The 17,103-nt window shown below is 57.5% G+C and overlaps 1 protein-coding gene across 4 annotated transcripts; it reads right to left on the reverse strand.

Annotated features, from left to right (window-relative positions):
* Positions 1-6,527: 6,527 nt before the first annotated feature.
* DLK1 (delta like non-canonical Notch ligand 1) lies at positions 6,528-16,081 on the reverse strand. 4 transcript variants are annotated; one of them, XM_079769950.1, is made up of 6 exons: positions 15,817-16,081; positions 14,567-14,630; positions 13,950-14,080; positions 11,062-11,203; positions 9,021-9,300; positions 6,528-8,795 (listed from the first exon to the last, which is right to left on the reverse strand). In XM_079769950.1, exons 1-6 carry the CDS (start codon positions 15,881-15,883, stop codon positions 8,556-8,558), a joined length of 924 nt encoding a protein of 307 aa, XP_079626076.1. In that variant the 5' UTR covers positions 15,884-16,081; the 3' UTR covers positions 6,528-8,555. The 4 variants fall into 4 exon arrangements, with proteins under 4 accessions (XP_079626076.1, XP_079626075.1, XP_079626074.1 ...); XM_079769949.1 differs by having other exon boundaries at positions 6,528-8,801; XM_079769948.1 differs by having other exon boundaries at positions 6,528-8,822.
* Positions 16,082-17,103: the final 1,022 nt, after the last annotated feature.

Here is a 17,103-nt window from a genome sequence, read left to right on the forward strand (position 1 = left end):
GGGAATTTAAGTTGGTACAGCTGCCAGGAAAACAGTATGGCGTTTCCTCACAAAATGAAAAATAGAGCTGCCCTGTGATTCAGCAATTCCACTCTGGGTATCTATCCAGAGGAAATAAAATCACTATTTCAAAGAGATAGCTGCACTCCCATTCATGGCAGCATTATTTACAATAGGCAAAAACATGGAGACAATCTACGTGTCCATCAATGGATGAATGAATAAAGAAAAAATACACATACACACACACTCACACACACACAGGAATATTATTCAGCCATAAAATAAAAAATGAAACCCTGCCATGTTGTGAAAACATGGATGAATCTTGGGGGTTTAATGCTAAGTGAAATAAGAGAAAGGCAAGTGCTATATGATCTCATTTCTTTTTTTTTTTTAAATATATTTTATTGATTTTTTACAGAGAGGAAGAGAGAGGGATAGAGAGCTAGAAACATCGATGAGAGAGAAACATCGACCAGCTGCCTCCTGCACACCCCCCACCGGGGATGTGCCCGCAACCAAGGTACATGCCCTTGACCGGAATCGAACCCGGGACCCTTGAGTCCGCAGGCCGATGCTCTACCCACTGAGCCAAACCGGTTTCGGCATGATCTCATTTCTATATGGAATCTAAAAAAGCTGAACTCATAGAAACAGAGAGTAGAAAGGTCGATGCCACAGGTTTGGGGATAGGGGGTGGGATGAGGGGTATATGAGGATGTTGGTCAAAGGGCACAAACTCCCAGTTAGAGGATGGATAAGTCCTGGAGGCCCAGTGGACCGCATGGTGGCCATAGATAACAATGCTGTATTGTGTCCTTGAAATTTGCTGAGAGACTAGGTCTTAAAGGTTCTCACAACCACAACGGCCATTTGCAAGGTGAAGGAGGTGTTGGCCTTATTGTGGTAATTATTTTGCAGTAATCATGTGTATCAACTCATCACATTGTACACCTTAAACTTACACAATGTCACAGGTCAATTATATCTCAATAAAGCTTGGCAGGCAGATAAAGTACTTAGCTTGGCGTCGGACAGAGTCATGTGCTATTGTTTTTAACAGTCCCTTTTCTGTCATATTGTCTTGGCCAGGGTTTCTAACCTGGGCAATCCTGACATTTAGAGCCAAGTAATTCTTTGTGGTGGGGGCTGTCTTGTGCTCTGTGGGTCTCTCCCATTGGGTGCCAGTAGCACCGGCCAGTTTTGAAGATGAAAAATGTCTCTAGTCATAGCCAAATGTCTCCTGAGTGGCAAATCTGACCTCAGTTGAGAACTTTAGGCTGGTCGTTCTATTGGCCTCAGTTTTCCTATCTATACTAATAAAAGAGTAGTATGCTAATTAGACTGGACATCTTCTGGACAGCCTTCTGGACGTCCTCCGGACAAAGCCACAGTGGCGGGGGCCGAGGCAGAGGTGGTTAGGGGCGATCAGGCTGGCAGGGGAGGGCAGTTAGGGGTGATCAGGCTGGCAGGGGAGGACAGTTAGGGGTGATCAGGTCAGTAGGGGAAAGCAGTTAGGGGCAATCAGGCTGACAGGGGAGGGCAGTTAGGGGCATCAGGCAGGCAGGCAGGCAGGCAGAGTGGTTAGGGGCAATCAGGCAGGCAGGAAGGTGAGCGGTTAGGAGCCAGCAGTCCCAGATTGTGAGAGGGATGTCCAACTGTCGGTTTAGGCCCTATCCCAGTCAGACATCCCCTGGGGGGTCCTGAATTAGAGAGGGTGCAGGCCAGGCTGAGGGACAACCCCCTCTGTGCATGAATTTCATGCACCAAGCCTCTAATTTGTTAATAGGCAAGGCTGAGGCCCTGGATGACTTACTTCAACAGCTCTCACTTGTGGATGCATTTGTTTATTCCCTGTTCAGAAAACCAGGACGAACTGCCCTGTGCAAGACACACTGCTTTTATTCTTATGGTTTTGTTTTAATATCTGATGGTGCAACTTGCCCCTTCATTATTTTTTCTTGATTATTTTTACCACTTCATGCTTTTCAGATAAACTTTAGTATCATATTTGTCTAGTGACCTCATGTCAATGAATAGCATTACATTTATGTGGTAATTTTAGGAAGAGCTAGCAGCTTTATAGCATTGGGTCTTAATTACTGAGATCATTACTTTTATTTTTAATAAATCTGTTTTTAAAATGTATTTTTATTGATTTCAGAAAGGAATGGAGTGGGAGCTAGAAATATCAATGATGAGAGAGAATCATTGATCCACTACCTCCTGCATGTCCCTGACTGGGGATCGAGCCTACAATCTAGGCATGTGCCCTGACCAGGAATCGAACTGTAAACTCCTGGTTCATAGGTCGATGCTCAACTACTGAGCCGTGCCGGCTGGGCCAGATCAATACATTTTTAAACAGGTTGTTATTGGTATGTAGGCTTTTATATATATGGTGTATGTGCACCAACTTCTCGTGTTACCTGCAGGCCATTCTCTTGAATTTTTGTGGTAGACAATAATATCATCCTATATAATAAAAGGCTAATATGCAAATTGTCCCCTCAGGAGTTCGACTGACCGGGAGTTCGACCGTTCGCTATGATGTGCGCTGACCATCAGGGGGTGGCATGGAACAAAGGAAGGCCCCGGCCGGCATCCGGGGAAAGGAAGGCCCCAATCGGCCCTGAGTGTCAGCCAGGCCTAGGGACCCTACCCTTGCACAAATTTTGTTCACTGGCCTCTAGTCTGTAATAATCATTGAACCTCTTTTCTAGTAGTCATGGTTTGTTTTTCTGTTTCTTATTGCCTTGGGTTTTACTGATCAGTAGGATACTAAGTGTTAGTTTACAACAGAAGTTTCGTATGACATTTAGGAGATATGTACTTGCCCCTAGTATCTCATTAAATTCCCTCTAGCGTCTACTGAGTTGGTATTATATATTTTTCTTTTGACCTATTTCTGTGATGATGTTTGGTTTCCCTTCCATGTGCATCTTCACTGTGGACTCGGTGCAGTGTCCGAGCCTGGCACGCTTCTGAGCAGGGCAGAGCCCCGGGCACGTCCCCACTCCGCTGGCTCGGGCAAGGACCTTGGGCTGGGTCTCCCCCCTTGAACGAGGCAAGTTTCTGGGGTGGGTGACGTGCATGGCGAATGCTTTCTTCTTCGGCAGTGGGCATGGTCACTAAAGAAAATGAAGCCACAGGCCTGAGATGACAAGCAAACTATTGTCGTAGCAGCTATTCCCAGACCCAGGCCCCCTGAGCTGGGAGCCCACCTTCCCCTTTACTCCCTGTCCAGCTGGCCCCTCCCTCCTCACTCTCCTTCTGAAAACTTCTCTCTGTCCATCCATCCCCTGCATGTGCAGCTCATGTCACTTCCGCCAAGTGGAGCTTGCTGGGTACTTCCCTAGCTGGCTCCCCGAACGGTGGGCCCCGTGCAAGGGCCCCTCGCAGCAACAATCCCCACTAGAGCGTGTCCCCCACTCTCACCCCACCCACCCTGTGTTCTGGGGCCTTCCACATCCTGGGGCCCTCCCGGCCAGAACCACAGCCTTCTGAGCCCTCCCCACTACCCAGACTGCAGCAGCAGGGCCCCAAGTGGAGACTTTCTCCCTTCACCCTGGTCGCCCCACTGCCCCGCTGCCCAGGGGATAAGGCAAGAGCCAGGAGCTGGATGGATCTGGGTTCCTTTGCCCAGGTCACCTGCCTGGCCCCTGGCTGGCTGCAGTGACCCCGGTGATCCCGCTGTTCCCTCCCTCCTGGGTCTCCCAGGGCCCCCTCTCTATGGATCTTGCTTTCTCATAAAATGCTCTACTTGATCAGGGTTTTTATAAAAAACTAGAGGCTGGTGCATGAAAATTCATGCACTGGAGGGGGGGGTCCCTCAGCCCGGCCTTCCCCCTCTCATAGTCTGGGAACCCTCAGGGGTGGGAGACAACCCGGCGATCAGGGGAAGGTGACACCCCATCACACCTCTGCTCCGGTTACCTGAGCCTCGGGGGGCCCTGGGTGGCTGGGGGGCTGAGGGGACTGAGGGATTCTGGAGGCAGGCGCGTGGAGCGACCGGGCCCACCTGGAGGCAGGCCGGGCCTTGCCGTATGCCTGCAGCCCCAGTGGGGCTGAGGGGACTAGGCGCCACCATCTTGTGGCTGTGGGCGTCGCCATCTTTGAGAGTGTGGCAGGCAATTAGCATATTCCCTCCTTATTGGCTGTGGGCGTCACCATCTTTGAGAGTGTGGAGGCAATTAGCATATTCCCTCCTTATTGGCTGTGGGCACCACCATCTTTGAGGGAGGAGCAATCAATTAGCATATTCCCTCTATTAGATAGGATATTTGGCTGCTTTCTGTTTGTTATTTTATTGAGGATTTTTGTTTCTTCACGAGGGAGGACAGTAACTCTCTTTTGTTAACTTTGTTTGGGTTCCTTTTCCCAGCTTTGAAAAAAGAATCAAAAGACCTTCATCTTGTCTCCATCTTTGCTCCAGAATCCTGGGTGCCCCATTCCATCAAAGGGTCAAAGGTTCAGGACCCAGGTCAGGTAGCAGGCAGGTGGCCCCATGGGGGTTCCTCCCAGGCAATGCTCTAATCCTATTGGCCCCGGGGAGGATTCTGGGTAATTAACATTTGCCTGGAAAGCCCATTCCTTTCATAGAGGTTTCTACGTTTATCTCAACATTGTCATCTTACTTTCTTACGGTTTTTGAAATGCATCCATCCGCTTGTCCCTGTGTGCCCCGTGGCATTGAAGAGACCCCCACCCCAGGGGGCCAAGGGGGATGGTTCCGGCAGGATGTGGGGGCCCAGGAGGGAAGAGTATCAGGGACATGGCTGAGCATCTAGGTGGGGGTGGCAGTGACCTGGCAGAGAAGGAACAGGTATGGCAGGAAGTGGAGAGAAGACCCCCCCACACACACTGAGAGTCACTCTCTGGGCCAGCAGAGCGAGGGCCTGGACAGAGGTTCCTTGCACCCTGGCAAGAGGTGGGGGCTCTAGCTGATCCCCCCGGGGTGGGCACAGGCAATGTCACCCCCTCCATGGGACCTAAATAGGGGGTCTCCAGTGAGCTGACCCAGCCAGCCTGGGGCCGGGCCTGGCAGAAGAGAGGTGGGTCCCCCCCCCAACGTGTAGGGCCCGAGTCAGAATAACAAATGGGACTCATACACCGGATGTGCCACCATTTAAAGGTAGCAAGTCCCCCAACTGAGTATCAGACACAATTCCACCTCTAAGTCCTGGAGGGTGGGGCCAGCATGGACTCTCAGACCCCACCGCCCACCCCAGAGTTCTGGATGGAACCTGTGCCTGAAGTGAGCTGGTCCCCGGCTCTGTGGAGGGTTCTGGGCTGCCCCGCAGCCCCCTTCATCCTCAAGTCTCCACGCCACCCACTCTACCCACACCGTCCACTCACACCACCCTCACCACCCACACCACCCACTCACACCACCCGCACCACCCACAAATGGCCAAGACGCAGGGAAGAGGCCTGTGAGGGCCCTGGAGGGGGGCAGGAAATTCCCGTCTGCAAACACAAGGAGTGTGGTCCGGAAGGGGGGGTGGGCTCGCCCTTAGCCTTGGCCTCCTCCCCACGTGCGAAGGGCTGGGTGGGGCCAGAGCAGGGCCCCCTGGCCTGGGGAAGGGAGAAAGGGAGCCGGCGTACACAGCACACACACCACAGAAACATGAGTAGCCCTTGGGTGTTGTTTATTTTTTAATAAACAAACTTTTTTGCACGTCTGGGCAAGTAGATGGGAAAGCCAAAAAGAGTGCCATTGACATTTTCCACGTTTTTGGGGTTACAAGAAGATCATCACGCCTCCTCCTCCTCTCTCAATTTTGGGGCCGAATTGGTGGTCATGTCGCTGACAGCATCTTGGAGCTTCCCCTTTTGTTTACGTAAACTACACACGACCCCACACACACCGAAGTGCGGTGGGCAGCCAAAGTCCCGACGCTCTCAGCAGAACGGGCGACCCCACCCAGGAGGGAAGGCACCGTGTCTGCGGGGCGTGAAGACCGAGGCGAGGCACTAACCCTGTTCTGATCTCGTGGGACGTGTGAGCTGGGCACTGTGGAATTTGGGCGGGGTGGCCGCATCAGGTGCTGGTAAGAGACACTTGGTCACGTGGGAGGTGAGATGGTCTGGCTCTCGGGGAGGCGTCTGTTGAGGACTCTCCAATGCTCCCACGGCATGTTACCTGCACTGCGCTTGGCTTCCTGGGCACACCTGCGTGTCCCCTTCCCTCCCAGACTGCCCCTCGTCCTGCGGGACCTGCAGCTCCCTGCACACTGCCTTGCACTCGGCAGGTGCTTGAAAATGCTTCCTTGATTGAATGAATGGTGGGTGAATGGGTGGACCGATGAGGAGTTGGTCAAGGATAAATGGTGGGACAAGGCTGTTCTCCACAGCCTGGAGATCGAAAAGGTGGAGCAGAGAATTTGATCATGTCATCCAATCTCAGAATTTCAAGTTTGGGGGATCTGAGGATCAGAACCGGTAAGCTGACTCGATCAAGGTCTCACGTGAGAGAGGCCAGGTGGGTGCCAGACACCACCTGACACATGCCAACCGTTCTGTTTTGTTTTTTTTTGTCTTTTTAAGATTTTTAAGACACACTCAAAATGAGATGTTGACTCAAATGACTTGTGGGGAGAAGGAAGGACTGGGGGGGAGGGGTTATCAGAGATGGGAGGTGGGGAAGCCAGGGGATGAGGGTGAGGGAGGGGAGGAGGAGCAGGAGGGCAGCAACAGAGCCTAGGGGTGGGAGGGGGCTTGGCAGTGGTGACAGGGTTTGGGATTGAGGGAGAATTGTGGGGAGGCAGGAGGGGAAGGGCAGGTTTAAGATGGGGAGGAGTTTGGCGGGGAAGGTGATGGGAGTTTGGGATGGCATCGCCTGTCGGGGACGAGGTGACCAGGGTGGCATCTTGGGGCTAGGATGAGGAGGAACTGGGAGTGGGACATCGGGGTTTGAGGGAAATGGCTTGGAATCGGAACTACAAGGGACTTGGCGGTGGTTTCGTGGGTGGGGGTGACAAGGTTGATGGCTGAGTGATGACGGTGACGCATGTGGTGATCTGAATGACCGTGATGAAGGTGATGATGACTTGGAGCAAGGCAAACACGTCAGTAATACTCAACAAAGCTCAGAGTATTGATTCCTACCCAAATAACTTAAGCAAAATAGTCCTATCTGGTACCCAAGGGCTGTTTAGCTGCCCAACCCGAAGAGCTGGGAAGCTAGACAGAACTCTGTCCCATTTCCTTCTATTTTTTTTTCCCCCAACAAAAATAGATGCTCTTCTTAAAAAAGTCAAGTTCATGATTCAGAAACTGGCTAGGTCTTTCAGGATCTGAGCGTCACTAACTCAGCAACACAAATGAACTCCATAGCCATGTAGGCCAGGCCTGGTACCACTTCGGCCACACAACTAGAAAACACCCCGCAAGGAACAGGTTCCACTAACCCCTGCGAACACCTTGGGGAGGGCTGTGTTGCTGCTCAGATTTCGCCAGGGGCACTTGTGGTTCACCTGCATTTACATTTTCAGAAATATGGCTAATCTACAGGGGGGAGGGAAGGGAAGGGAGGTAGAGTATTGGAGATTTTGGTGGGTGGGGGTTGCCCGAGGGGCAACTCCAAGGCTACGTATTGTGACTCAAAGCGGCTAATCATCGTTCCCAAATGGAAAGTGAGCCAGGAGGCTCCCCACTTTGAAAACTGCACTTAGGGGTGATTCCAGGATGCCAAGTGGGCATCAGAATAGACCAAAACATTCGGACCCAGGGATGCGACCTAGTCTGCATCCGATCCTCATGGGGAGGGTCAGGAGCTGTTTTGGTTCATCCCCCATCGTTCCTAATTCAGAGTTTTAGACAAGAGAGGACCTTGATGGTCACTGTGGTCAAGCCCCTCCCTAAAGAGGGGCGAAATGGTGGGCTCGCCAAGGATGACGCAGCGAGTTAGTGGCAGGGCTGGGACGAGGTCCCGGCCCCCCAGCTTGAGCCAACCCGGGTTTTCTCTCTGCCTGACACACGGCCGCTGCACTCTGCAAAATCTCAACTCCATCACAAAGATCTAAGGACTGCGATGTTGAACTTGAAGTGAGTGCGAGTCGGATGTGACGTGTGAGAATTCACGAACGAAAGGGATCTTAGCCCAGTTCACAGTGGTTGGTCATGCAGAATATGTTTACTAGGACCCTGTGGCCGAGGCCCCTCAGGAAGGGACGTCGGCACGGAGTCCTGGTCCAGTTGCCTTGTTTTTTTTTTGTCTTTTTTTATTTTATGCTAAAAATTTAAAGTTTAGAATGACATGCTACTTATCTTACTCGTTTAAAGATTAAATTCTTATTCTTATTCTTAATCATGCATCGGGAGAGAGGGGGGAGGGTGCCTTCATCATTGCATTGAGCGCATTGCATTGGTCACACAGTAGTAGCACAAAGATAACACAGCGAAGCATAGCGCGTTCACCAGGTCTGACACGAGAGCTAGCAAAATTCGCCCACAAAGGTTAGAACCGACCGCATCTAGTGAGCTCTGCGGGGACCCCGAGGATGGAGGGGGCGGGGTAGTGTAGTGGGGACTCTGCTTAGATCTCTGCTTTAGATCTCCTCATCACTAGCCTCCTTGAAGGTGGTCATGTCGATCTTGTCGGGGAAGATGATGTTGACGGCCATGTCCTCCCCGCTGTTGTAGCGCAGCAGCAGCTTCTTCTTCTTGTTCAGCATGCGGTTGTAGCGCAGGTTGGCAATCCAGGCCTCACACTTGTTGAGGAAGACGATGCTCAAGGTGCCCAGCACCACCAGACCGGTCAGCACGCCCAGGATGGTGAAGCAGATGGCCTGGCCCTCGGAGAGGAGCGGGGTGTCCTTTTTGACCTCTCTCATGGCCACCTTTAGGATGTGGTGCTCGGGCTGCCCCACCGGCAGCTCGTGCACCCCGGGGGTCACGCGGTAGGCCAGCCCGGGCCCATTGGGCACACGGGTGCCCTGCTGGGAGCTCGCCGCGCGCTTCTTGCCGCAGAGGGGACCTGTGAACTGGGGCTTGCACCGACACTCGAATCTCACCTGGGAGTGCTGCAGGCAGGTGCCCCCGTTCAGGCACGGGTCGGAGGCGCAGTTGGTCACCGAGCGACTGCAGGTTTTGTCCACGAAGCCCGGGGGGCAGCGGCAGCGGAAGTCACCCCCAATGTCGGTGCAGGTGCCTTGGTTCTCGCACGGGTTGGAGGTACAGCTGTTGACCACGATCTCGCAAAAGTTGCCCGAGAAGCCAGGCGGGCACAGGCAGGAGGCATACGAGGCCTGGCCGTCGTCATCCACGCAGGAGCCACCATGCTGGCAGGGGGAGCTACAAGACAGAAGGGGACAAGGCCAAGGTCCCTTGGGGGGGGGGCTGGGCTATGACAGTGGTGCTGCGGGCAGGGGCTCAGCACACATTATGTGAGTGGGTGATGCCAGCCAGGGGGGCTAAGGGAGGCGGCGGGCACTGTGACCCCTGCCTACGAGGGCCTCTGGTGTCCGAGGCAGCTGCACACCCGTGTGGGGTGTGCCCCTCACCCCAACCTGGAGCACACTGACCTCTCCTACCAGAGGCCTGCCAGTGAGTCCCTGGACCGGTGGGGGAAACTGAGGCTGAGAGAAGCAAAGTTAGTGGTCATGCAGGGCTGGAGTGGAGGGAGCCCCCTCCTCTAGCTTGGTCCCTGGGCCCCCGAGGCCGAGCCACACAGGGCACCCCTGACCGTCTCCCCCGCCCCCATCGCCACCCCATTATTACTTTTACTTCTATTTTCAGTGGAGCGAGCCTGCAGCTCATTGTGCAGAAGCCCTTGGGGACTCCGCGAGTGAAAGAAATACGCGGTCTGTCTTGGCGTCCCCGCCGCTGGTTAATAGTCGCTCATTCACCCAAGTGCAGCTTGCAGACCGAAGCTGTTTGCTCCAAGCGGAGCACATGGAGCATTTAACGTAAGTGCTTCTAAACGAGCAGGCCCTTTGTCATCTGATAAATGCCGAAACTCCAGGGAAGAAAGGGGCGGTGGGCGCGAGACGGCGGCGTGGCCGCCTCGGAGGAGGGCTGCGGAGGAGCAGGGCTCTGAAGGAATTTCAAGGACCCCGGGCTGGATTTTGTTAGAGAGCAAAGCCAAGTCTTTTAAAGGGCTTGCCCTGAACGTTCCCTTCTCTCCGGTAAGCAGGCACGGTGTGCGATGCCGCCCCTGCCCCAGGAGTACGGATCTCTCCACACCGCACCTGTGCCTGCGTGTGGCACCCGCCAGCTCCGCGCCCTCCACACCCCCCTGCCAAGCCAGGGCAGGAGGCGCTGGCCACCCCTGGGCCAGGGGCTAGGGGTCCCCGGTGGAATTCTTGCTTCTGTCAAGATCTCTCCTGGCCTCCCTTTTAGCCCCATCCATCCGTGCAGCTATGCACATAAGAGCCGGAGGGGGCGCTGCGGGGAACCCTGCTCAGGGAGGCACAGGAGAGGCCAGTGGCCATTCTGCCTCTGTGCCCACTGCCCAGGCGTCCCAGGGCCCCCTCCCCACTCAGGGTCGCTGAGAGCTGGACCCCACCCCCTGGCCCTTATGGTCTGGTCTGTCCTTTCCATCCCGCCCCCACTCTGTGCTGGCCCACAGCCCCCTCCCCCCTCAGCTGGGCAGCCTCCTCCTGAGACACCCCAGCAAACCCACCTGCAGAGCTGCCCAGCCCCTAAAACCCTAAAACCACCCCCTGAAGTAGGTGTGTGGGTCTCACAAAAACAGCCTGGGGCCCTGGGAAACTCTGATCTCTCCCCCCTGCCCCCCGCCCCCCCCCCCCCCAGTCGCCTGTAGAAAATTATGCAGCTCTGAGCTCCTTCCCAATCTACTGTCATTCACACACGGGGACTCGGGGACTCGGGGAGGGCAGGGGAATAGGAAAGCGCCTTCGGGATCATTGGAAGAAATTATGGAAATGACACCTTCCTCTGATGGAGGGCGGCCCCCCACGGGGCTGCAGACTGGCTGGTCTTTGTCAGGCGCCAGGTCTCCCTGGCGTGGGCGTGGGCGGGCCGGGGCTTTGGGGGCGAGGAGGGGACGCAGGGGCGGCCTTCCTCAGCCCAGGTGGCGGGAGGGACATTTACCCGTTGACCTCGCAGGGCCCGTCCTTCTTCTGGCAGGTCTCCCCCGAGAAGCCAGGGGCACAGGTGCACTGGTAGTGGCCCTTCTGCATGGTGGTGCAGGTGCCGTTGTTAGCGCAGGGGTTCGAGGTGCAAGCCCGCATGTCTGGGGGAGGGGAGAGAACATCAGACCCCGTCCCCCTCTCTGCCAGGGAGGGGAGGGGGGACAGAGGCAGGAAGACACACCTCCAATTGGTCGAGAGAGGGACCCCAACTAGGCTGCCTCCATGTCTCTGCCTGTGGCCACTGCCAGTGGTCACTAAGTGGGGTCCTGAATTAAGAGGTGCAGTGACCCCCCCAAAAAAAAAATTCCTGAAAAGCTTAGGGAGCTGAAGGAGGGTCCTTGTGTTAGGTCACGGGGACGGAAAGTCACAGCTGCTCCCTGCCACTCCACCCAGTTCACCTCTATCCTTTTCACCCCGAAGTCCAGCATCATAACCTTCAGGATAGACACCTTCCCTCCCCGCAAAAGTACGCCGAGCTCCCCGTGCCTGCCTCCTCCAGGCAGCTTTGCACACCCAGCTCTTCATGGTTTTTTTGGTTTCTTTCGGGGGGTGGCTGCCACTTGGGGGACTGGTACAGCCCAACCGTTAGAAACACCAGCGGCCCTTTGTGCCGGCCATCCCCAGGGGCAGGGGGGAAATGGAGATGTGATTTAGCCCGGCCCTGCCTCCTCCTCCAGGTGGTCTCTGCTCGCAGGTTCTGAACTAAGGGGGTCCAAGATTAAAAGGCTGCCTCTCCTGAAGGCAGCAAGATGAGAACTATCGAGCCCTCTCCCGTCAGCGTGCGTTTCCATGAACACGGGTCCGTTCCCACCGCCTTTCGACACCTCCCGTCACGCACACTTCATTATCCCGGCTCAGCGAGCCCAGGACGCGCTGAACAAAGGGGCCCGGGTCAGGGGCTCTCAGACAGTGCAGCCCCCAGACCCCCGCCTGCCAGGGAGGGGCCGGCCTGCGCCCCCTCTCCTGCCAGCTGCGGGGGTCCACCCCTCCCCACTCGGTGCCTCACTTTCTCCACTTAGAAAAGGAGGGGCTCTCCCTGGTGGGTCTCGGAGGGACCTTTTTTTTGTAGCTTTGATTTCCTACCAAATAGAAAGCCAGGACCAACCAGACACACCGCGGGTTAGTTAAGGCAGATGGTGGGGAGGGGTCCACACATGGACAGATTCCCCCTCGGTGACAAAGACCGCTCCCTGGCGGAGGGGAGATGGCAAGCCATCAATAGAGAAAGGCCTGGCCGCCATGCCGATGGCCTACCCCGAGCCCACCAGGCGTTCCTGGGAGCCCAGCTGGGAGCGAGGAAACATAAAGAGGATTTATCATGAGGGAGGGAGGGCGCCAGCAAAGCCTCGCAGCCGGCTCCTTCCTCATCCTCTGCCCAGGGCTCGGCGGTCACCTGGGAGCCTGAGAGAGAGGCTGAAGGGCAGGGACGACCCTCCTCCTGTCCCCTCCGTGCCCAGCCTCCGGAGCAGAGGCCAAGCCCACCTTTGCCCCAGGAGCAGGCTGCCCGTGGGGGAGGGGAGCCATGCCTACGCAGGGGCAGGGGCAGCAGCTGCGCTGCCTGCGACTGACTGACCGTGACAGTGACAGCCTGAAAGGCCAGGGGAAGAGGGGGAAAGGGAGAGGGCCCTCAATTACCCGGGGTGGGGGGGGGCCGCGTCCCCTGGACCCAGCGTCCTAAGCGGAGAGCCTTTGTCAACCCAGTGAGGAGGGGACCCAGGTCTGGAAACCCCATGGGGAGTCCCGGGCTAAGATACCCAGCTGGGTGGGCTCCAGGCTGAATGCCTGATCCCAGATGGCGATGTCTCTGGGATCCTCTGGTCCTGCGAGGGCGCGGCGGGAGGGGCAGAGAGCTGCGGGCCTGGGCATGAGTCAGCTGCTGATAAAACTGCGCCATAGCGGTGCAGGGGGGGGGGGGGGGGGAGAACTTCAAGGACCCAAGACATGGGGGGGGGGGGTGTGCTTGATTTTGAAAACTAGCTGCTCTTTCATTTCCCTTAAGGGAGGGCATTAGAAAAAGCCCAGGTGAGAACGAATCCTGAGCAAACCCTTTGGCTTCTCTGAGCCTCAGTTTCCCCATCATTCTCTGCTAACGTGGGGCACCGGGGGACAGAGGCCCTTCGGCCCTGCCTAGGCTGCTGGGGTTTCCTTGAGGACGTCCGTCTGCCCAGGTTCCCAGGCAGGTTTTGCCAAATGAGAATGGGCTCCGAGGAACCTGTGCGGCCCGAAAACGCAGCCAACTCTCCATTGCTCGGGGTAATGGAGGACAGAGATTGCATAAATTAATGAAATCAATAGATAACGCCAATCCGTCCTTTAACCCGCTTCTCGGCCTTTCCCAGGCCCCCCTCCACCTTAGTTCTTCTCTCAGAGCCCCCAGCCCTGACCCCGGGCCCTGCCTCGGCCCCTGCTGCCCACCCCTCAGCGCTGGTCCCCTCCCCTCCCCTGTTGTTTGTTTGCTTGCTTTCGGCAGCTCCTCATAACCATCTCCAGTGCGGACCTGTTGGAGTTTTCTTGCTGCGTCACACACACCCCAGTCCTTCCTACTCCCTACGCTTCAGTGACCTGAGCAGGTCTGTGGTCCCCACCCACTCAGCTCCGTGTGGTGTGTGTTTACTTTGTGACTGTTGATTCCACAGGCAGCCCCCCGACACCCCACCCCAGTGCATCCTCTGGGTGCAGGGTGCAGAGGGGAGCAAGATCATGTCCCCCACCTGTGAGGAGGCTCCTGCCACCATCCGCGGGGAAGCGTGTAAACAGGTCATTACCATACAGAGCACCAGGTGCATTAGAGTAAGGCGGGAGGGGGAGGGCGGGGGCGGGGTGGGGGAGGGCAGGGGGAGCGCCCACCTATGTCGCAGTAGTGCCCGTCCCAGCCTTCGTTGCAAGTGCACTGCCAGGGTTCGTCGCAGAATCCGTGAACACAGCCAGGAAAGGGCATGCACTCGTTACACTGGGGTCCCTGCCAGCCGGGGTGGCACCTGCAGGGGGCGGGGAGAGTACATGTGAGGAGGGGCAGGGGTGACCAGGGAGCGGGGCTGCTTTCTCTGCACAAGGGCCTGAGGGGTCTTTGCACAGTGCCAGGCCAGTGGGTCCCCGAAGGCAAACACCAGTCACCTGAACGGGAAAGCTGACACAGAGGGGGGCCGTCTGAGGAGCAGACAGAGGGGCCCTGGGAGCCAGGACAGTGCTGCCTGCTGCGTGCTGTTGCGGTGGCCCGCAGAGGTGTGTCATCACCAGGAGCTGTGGCTGTGCCCCACCCCCTGCTGTCACCCCCCTCACCCCCCCCTCCACCAGTTTCCTGCGTCATCCCTCACCAGTTTTCTGCGGGGGTGATGGTGACGAAGCTGTTTTTTTGCAGGCCAGTGGCCAAGCCCCCTACCCCCCTTTTTTTCTGCCTGACACCATGAGTCCCCAGGATTCTGCCCTAGCCCCCCACAAGATGCTTCAGGGGAGCACTCCATTACCTGCAGACATTGTCTTCGGTGCAGAATCCATAGTGGCGGTTGCAGGGCGGGAAGCATTCAGCTCCTGAGGCACAAGAAAGGTTACACCGTTCATCTCACCAGGCCCCAGAGGCCAAAGCAAGGGAGCACACACCCGCTGTGGTCCTACTGGCCTGGCACACAGTAGGCACTTCACGTCAACCCACTCAGGAAAAGCTCTCTGCCATGTTCCTGCTTATGGAGTGACCACTGAACGTTGCTTTAATTCTCACCAGCAGGTCAGACATCTCCTTTCCCTCCAAACAGAGTGTGAGACCTCAAGCTCTAAAACTGGGGATGGGGCGGTGGGTGGGCAGGCTGTGACCTCTGGGCACTCAGGCAAACCCTCAGTTTTGCTAAGTGGGCTAAAAGGGGGAGCAGATTTTGAGGTATTCATCTCTGGGGAAAGCCAGACAGGTTCACCTGGCAGCTCACAGGTAAGGCATCTGGTTATTGTTGAAGGTTCATCCCAGTGAAGCCAGGCACCCAAGTCAGGGTCCCCCCCAATTTCCCCTGCCCCACACTCTGCGTCGAAAAAAAAACTGCGCAACAGCTTTGCAGAGCTGACTGCAATCCTGACCCTATTTAAAGATTCTGACGTCTTCCTGGGCGCCTACTGTGTGCATTTACGTCAACCTGCACCCCAGCTCTCCAGACAGCCCCCTCCGCCATAACCACTGGTGCAATGGGGCGGGGGCACCGCGGGAGGGGCCCCTCTCGCTGTCAGAGACGGATGGCCGCTGCGGGCAGAAGTGGCGCAGCCCCTCACCTAGAGAAACCACGCAGCAGGGCCCAGGCTGGGCTCCTGGTTGGGGATTGGGGACTATGATGGCAAAGTCGTCCCCACTGCCCCCACAGACCTGCACCCCGATGCGCACACAAAGACCCCCAAAGTTGCACCCCAGAGCCTTTTCACAGAGGTCTCCCAGCATCACCTCGTTTCTCCTACCTCTTGTCTCTGCGCACCGACACCCCTCCGAGCACCACTTTTGTGAGGCGGGAAGGGGCTGGGGTCCCACACCTCCCCTATCCCCCCCCCGGGACCCCCGGGGCCGGTCTTGGCGTGCAAGGGGTGCGGAGAGGGCGAGGCAGGTATCGCGCGGGGGCTTAGGGTTAGGCGGGACGGGCGGGAATTCGGGCGCATGGGACGGGGCGTGCAGGGCACTGGGCGGCCGGGGGGCGTCGCAGGCTTCCCCAGAGGGGGCGCGAGCCGAGCCGCCGGGGGCACTCACCATGGGCACGGTGGCCGAAGGCCAGCAGGAGCAGCAGGACGCGCTGGAGGGCTGCGGTCGCGGTCATCGCGGGGCGGCCGGGGTCGCGGTCCCGGGAGAGGCGCGGGCGCGGGTCCGGGTCCCGGTGCCGCACTGGGCTTCTGGTTGCGGATGCGAAAGGGGGCGCGGGAGCGCTGTGAGGGGAAAGCCAGGGCTGCACCCGGCTCCGCGTTGCGCTCTCCAATGCCGCCGCCGCCGAGCTGCCGCCGCTGCCGCGCGCACCGCCCTTTTCGTACCGTCGCCCCCCCCCCCCCGCGGCCCCCGCCCCCCGCCCCCGCCTCCGCGCGCACGGGGCCGGCGCCGGCCAGTCCCGGTGACCCCCCGCCCCTCCCGGGCCCCCCACCTCTGCAGCGTCCCGGAAACCCGCTCGCGCACGAGGCGCACTCTTGGCTAGACGGGCACAGGTACCCCGCGCGCGTGGAGCACACGTTCCCCGCACAGGACGGCACAGAGGCGCGCACCGCCGGGCCGCTTAGCCCAAGTCCTGGGAGCCGGCCGGGGTCGGGCCGCAGCCCCCAGGACGGCGCGAGGACGCGCTCGGAATCCAGACACCCGCACCCGATCACCAAAACACTTCCATCGCCAAGGTCCCGGGCACGCAGGCCAGGGTTCGCACGCCCAGAAAAACACACGCACACTCCAAAGATGGACTACGCACCCAGAAATACCCTCGCGACGAGCCCTAAGACCCCTGGCCACAAAGACGGGGGAAAGGCAGACACACTCACTGCCACCCGGACACAGCCTACCTCCCGCACACGCCGCAACACCACTGCCCGTTATGGAAAGAGTCGGGAGTGCCACATGCCCAGTCATGGGCACGCAGAGAGGCCCGCGCAACACACGGTTATGAAACCCTGGGCCCGGCCGTCCACACGGAGGCACGTTCAGAGCCACGTGCACACCTGAACATGCGAGCCCCCTGGTAAACATGCTGACGCCGAGCACATGTTCAGTCCATGACCTGCACCCCCCACACACCTGCATACGCAGCCTGGGCCTCGGTCGGGGCCTTAGTGGTGACGAAGCAGATTTCACAGAGGGGCGCAGCCACACAGCTGTGTATCCACACACACACCACAGAACTCACCATCCACCGGCTCTTGGTTACACGCTCACCTACACACACTCACGCCGTCACCCAACACGCACACTCACACCAATCTTTGCTCCCAGGGACGTGTGTGGGCAAGCACACACGTATGCTCTTCTCCCACACGCAGATGCACACCAGGCATCAAGCACATG

This window comes from Cnephaeus nilssonii (genome assembly GCF_951640355.1).
Source record: "Cnephaeus nilssonii genome assembly, chromosome: 4".
In the NCBI taxonomy this organism is placed as follows: domain Eukaryota; kingdom Metazoa; phylum Chordata; class Mammalia; order Chiroptera; family Vespertilionidae; genus Cnephaeus; species Cnephaeus nilssonii.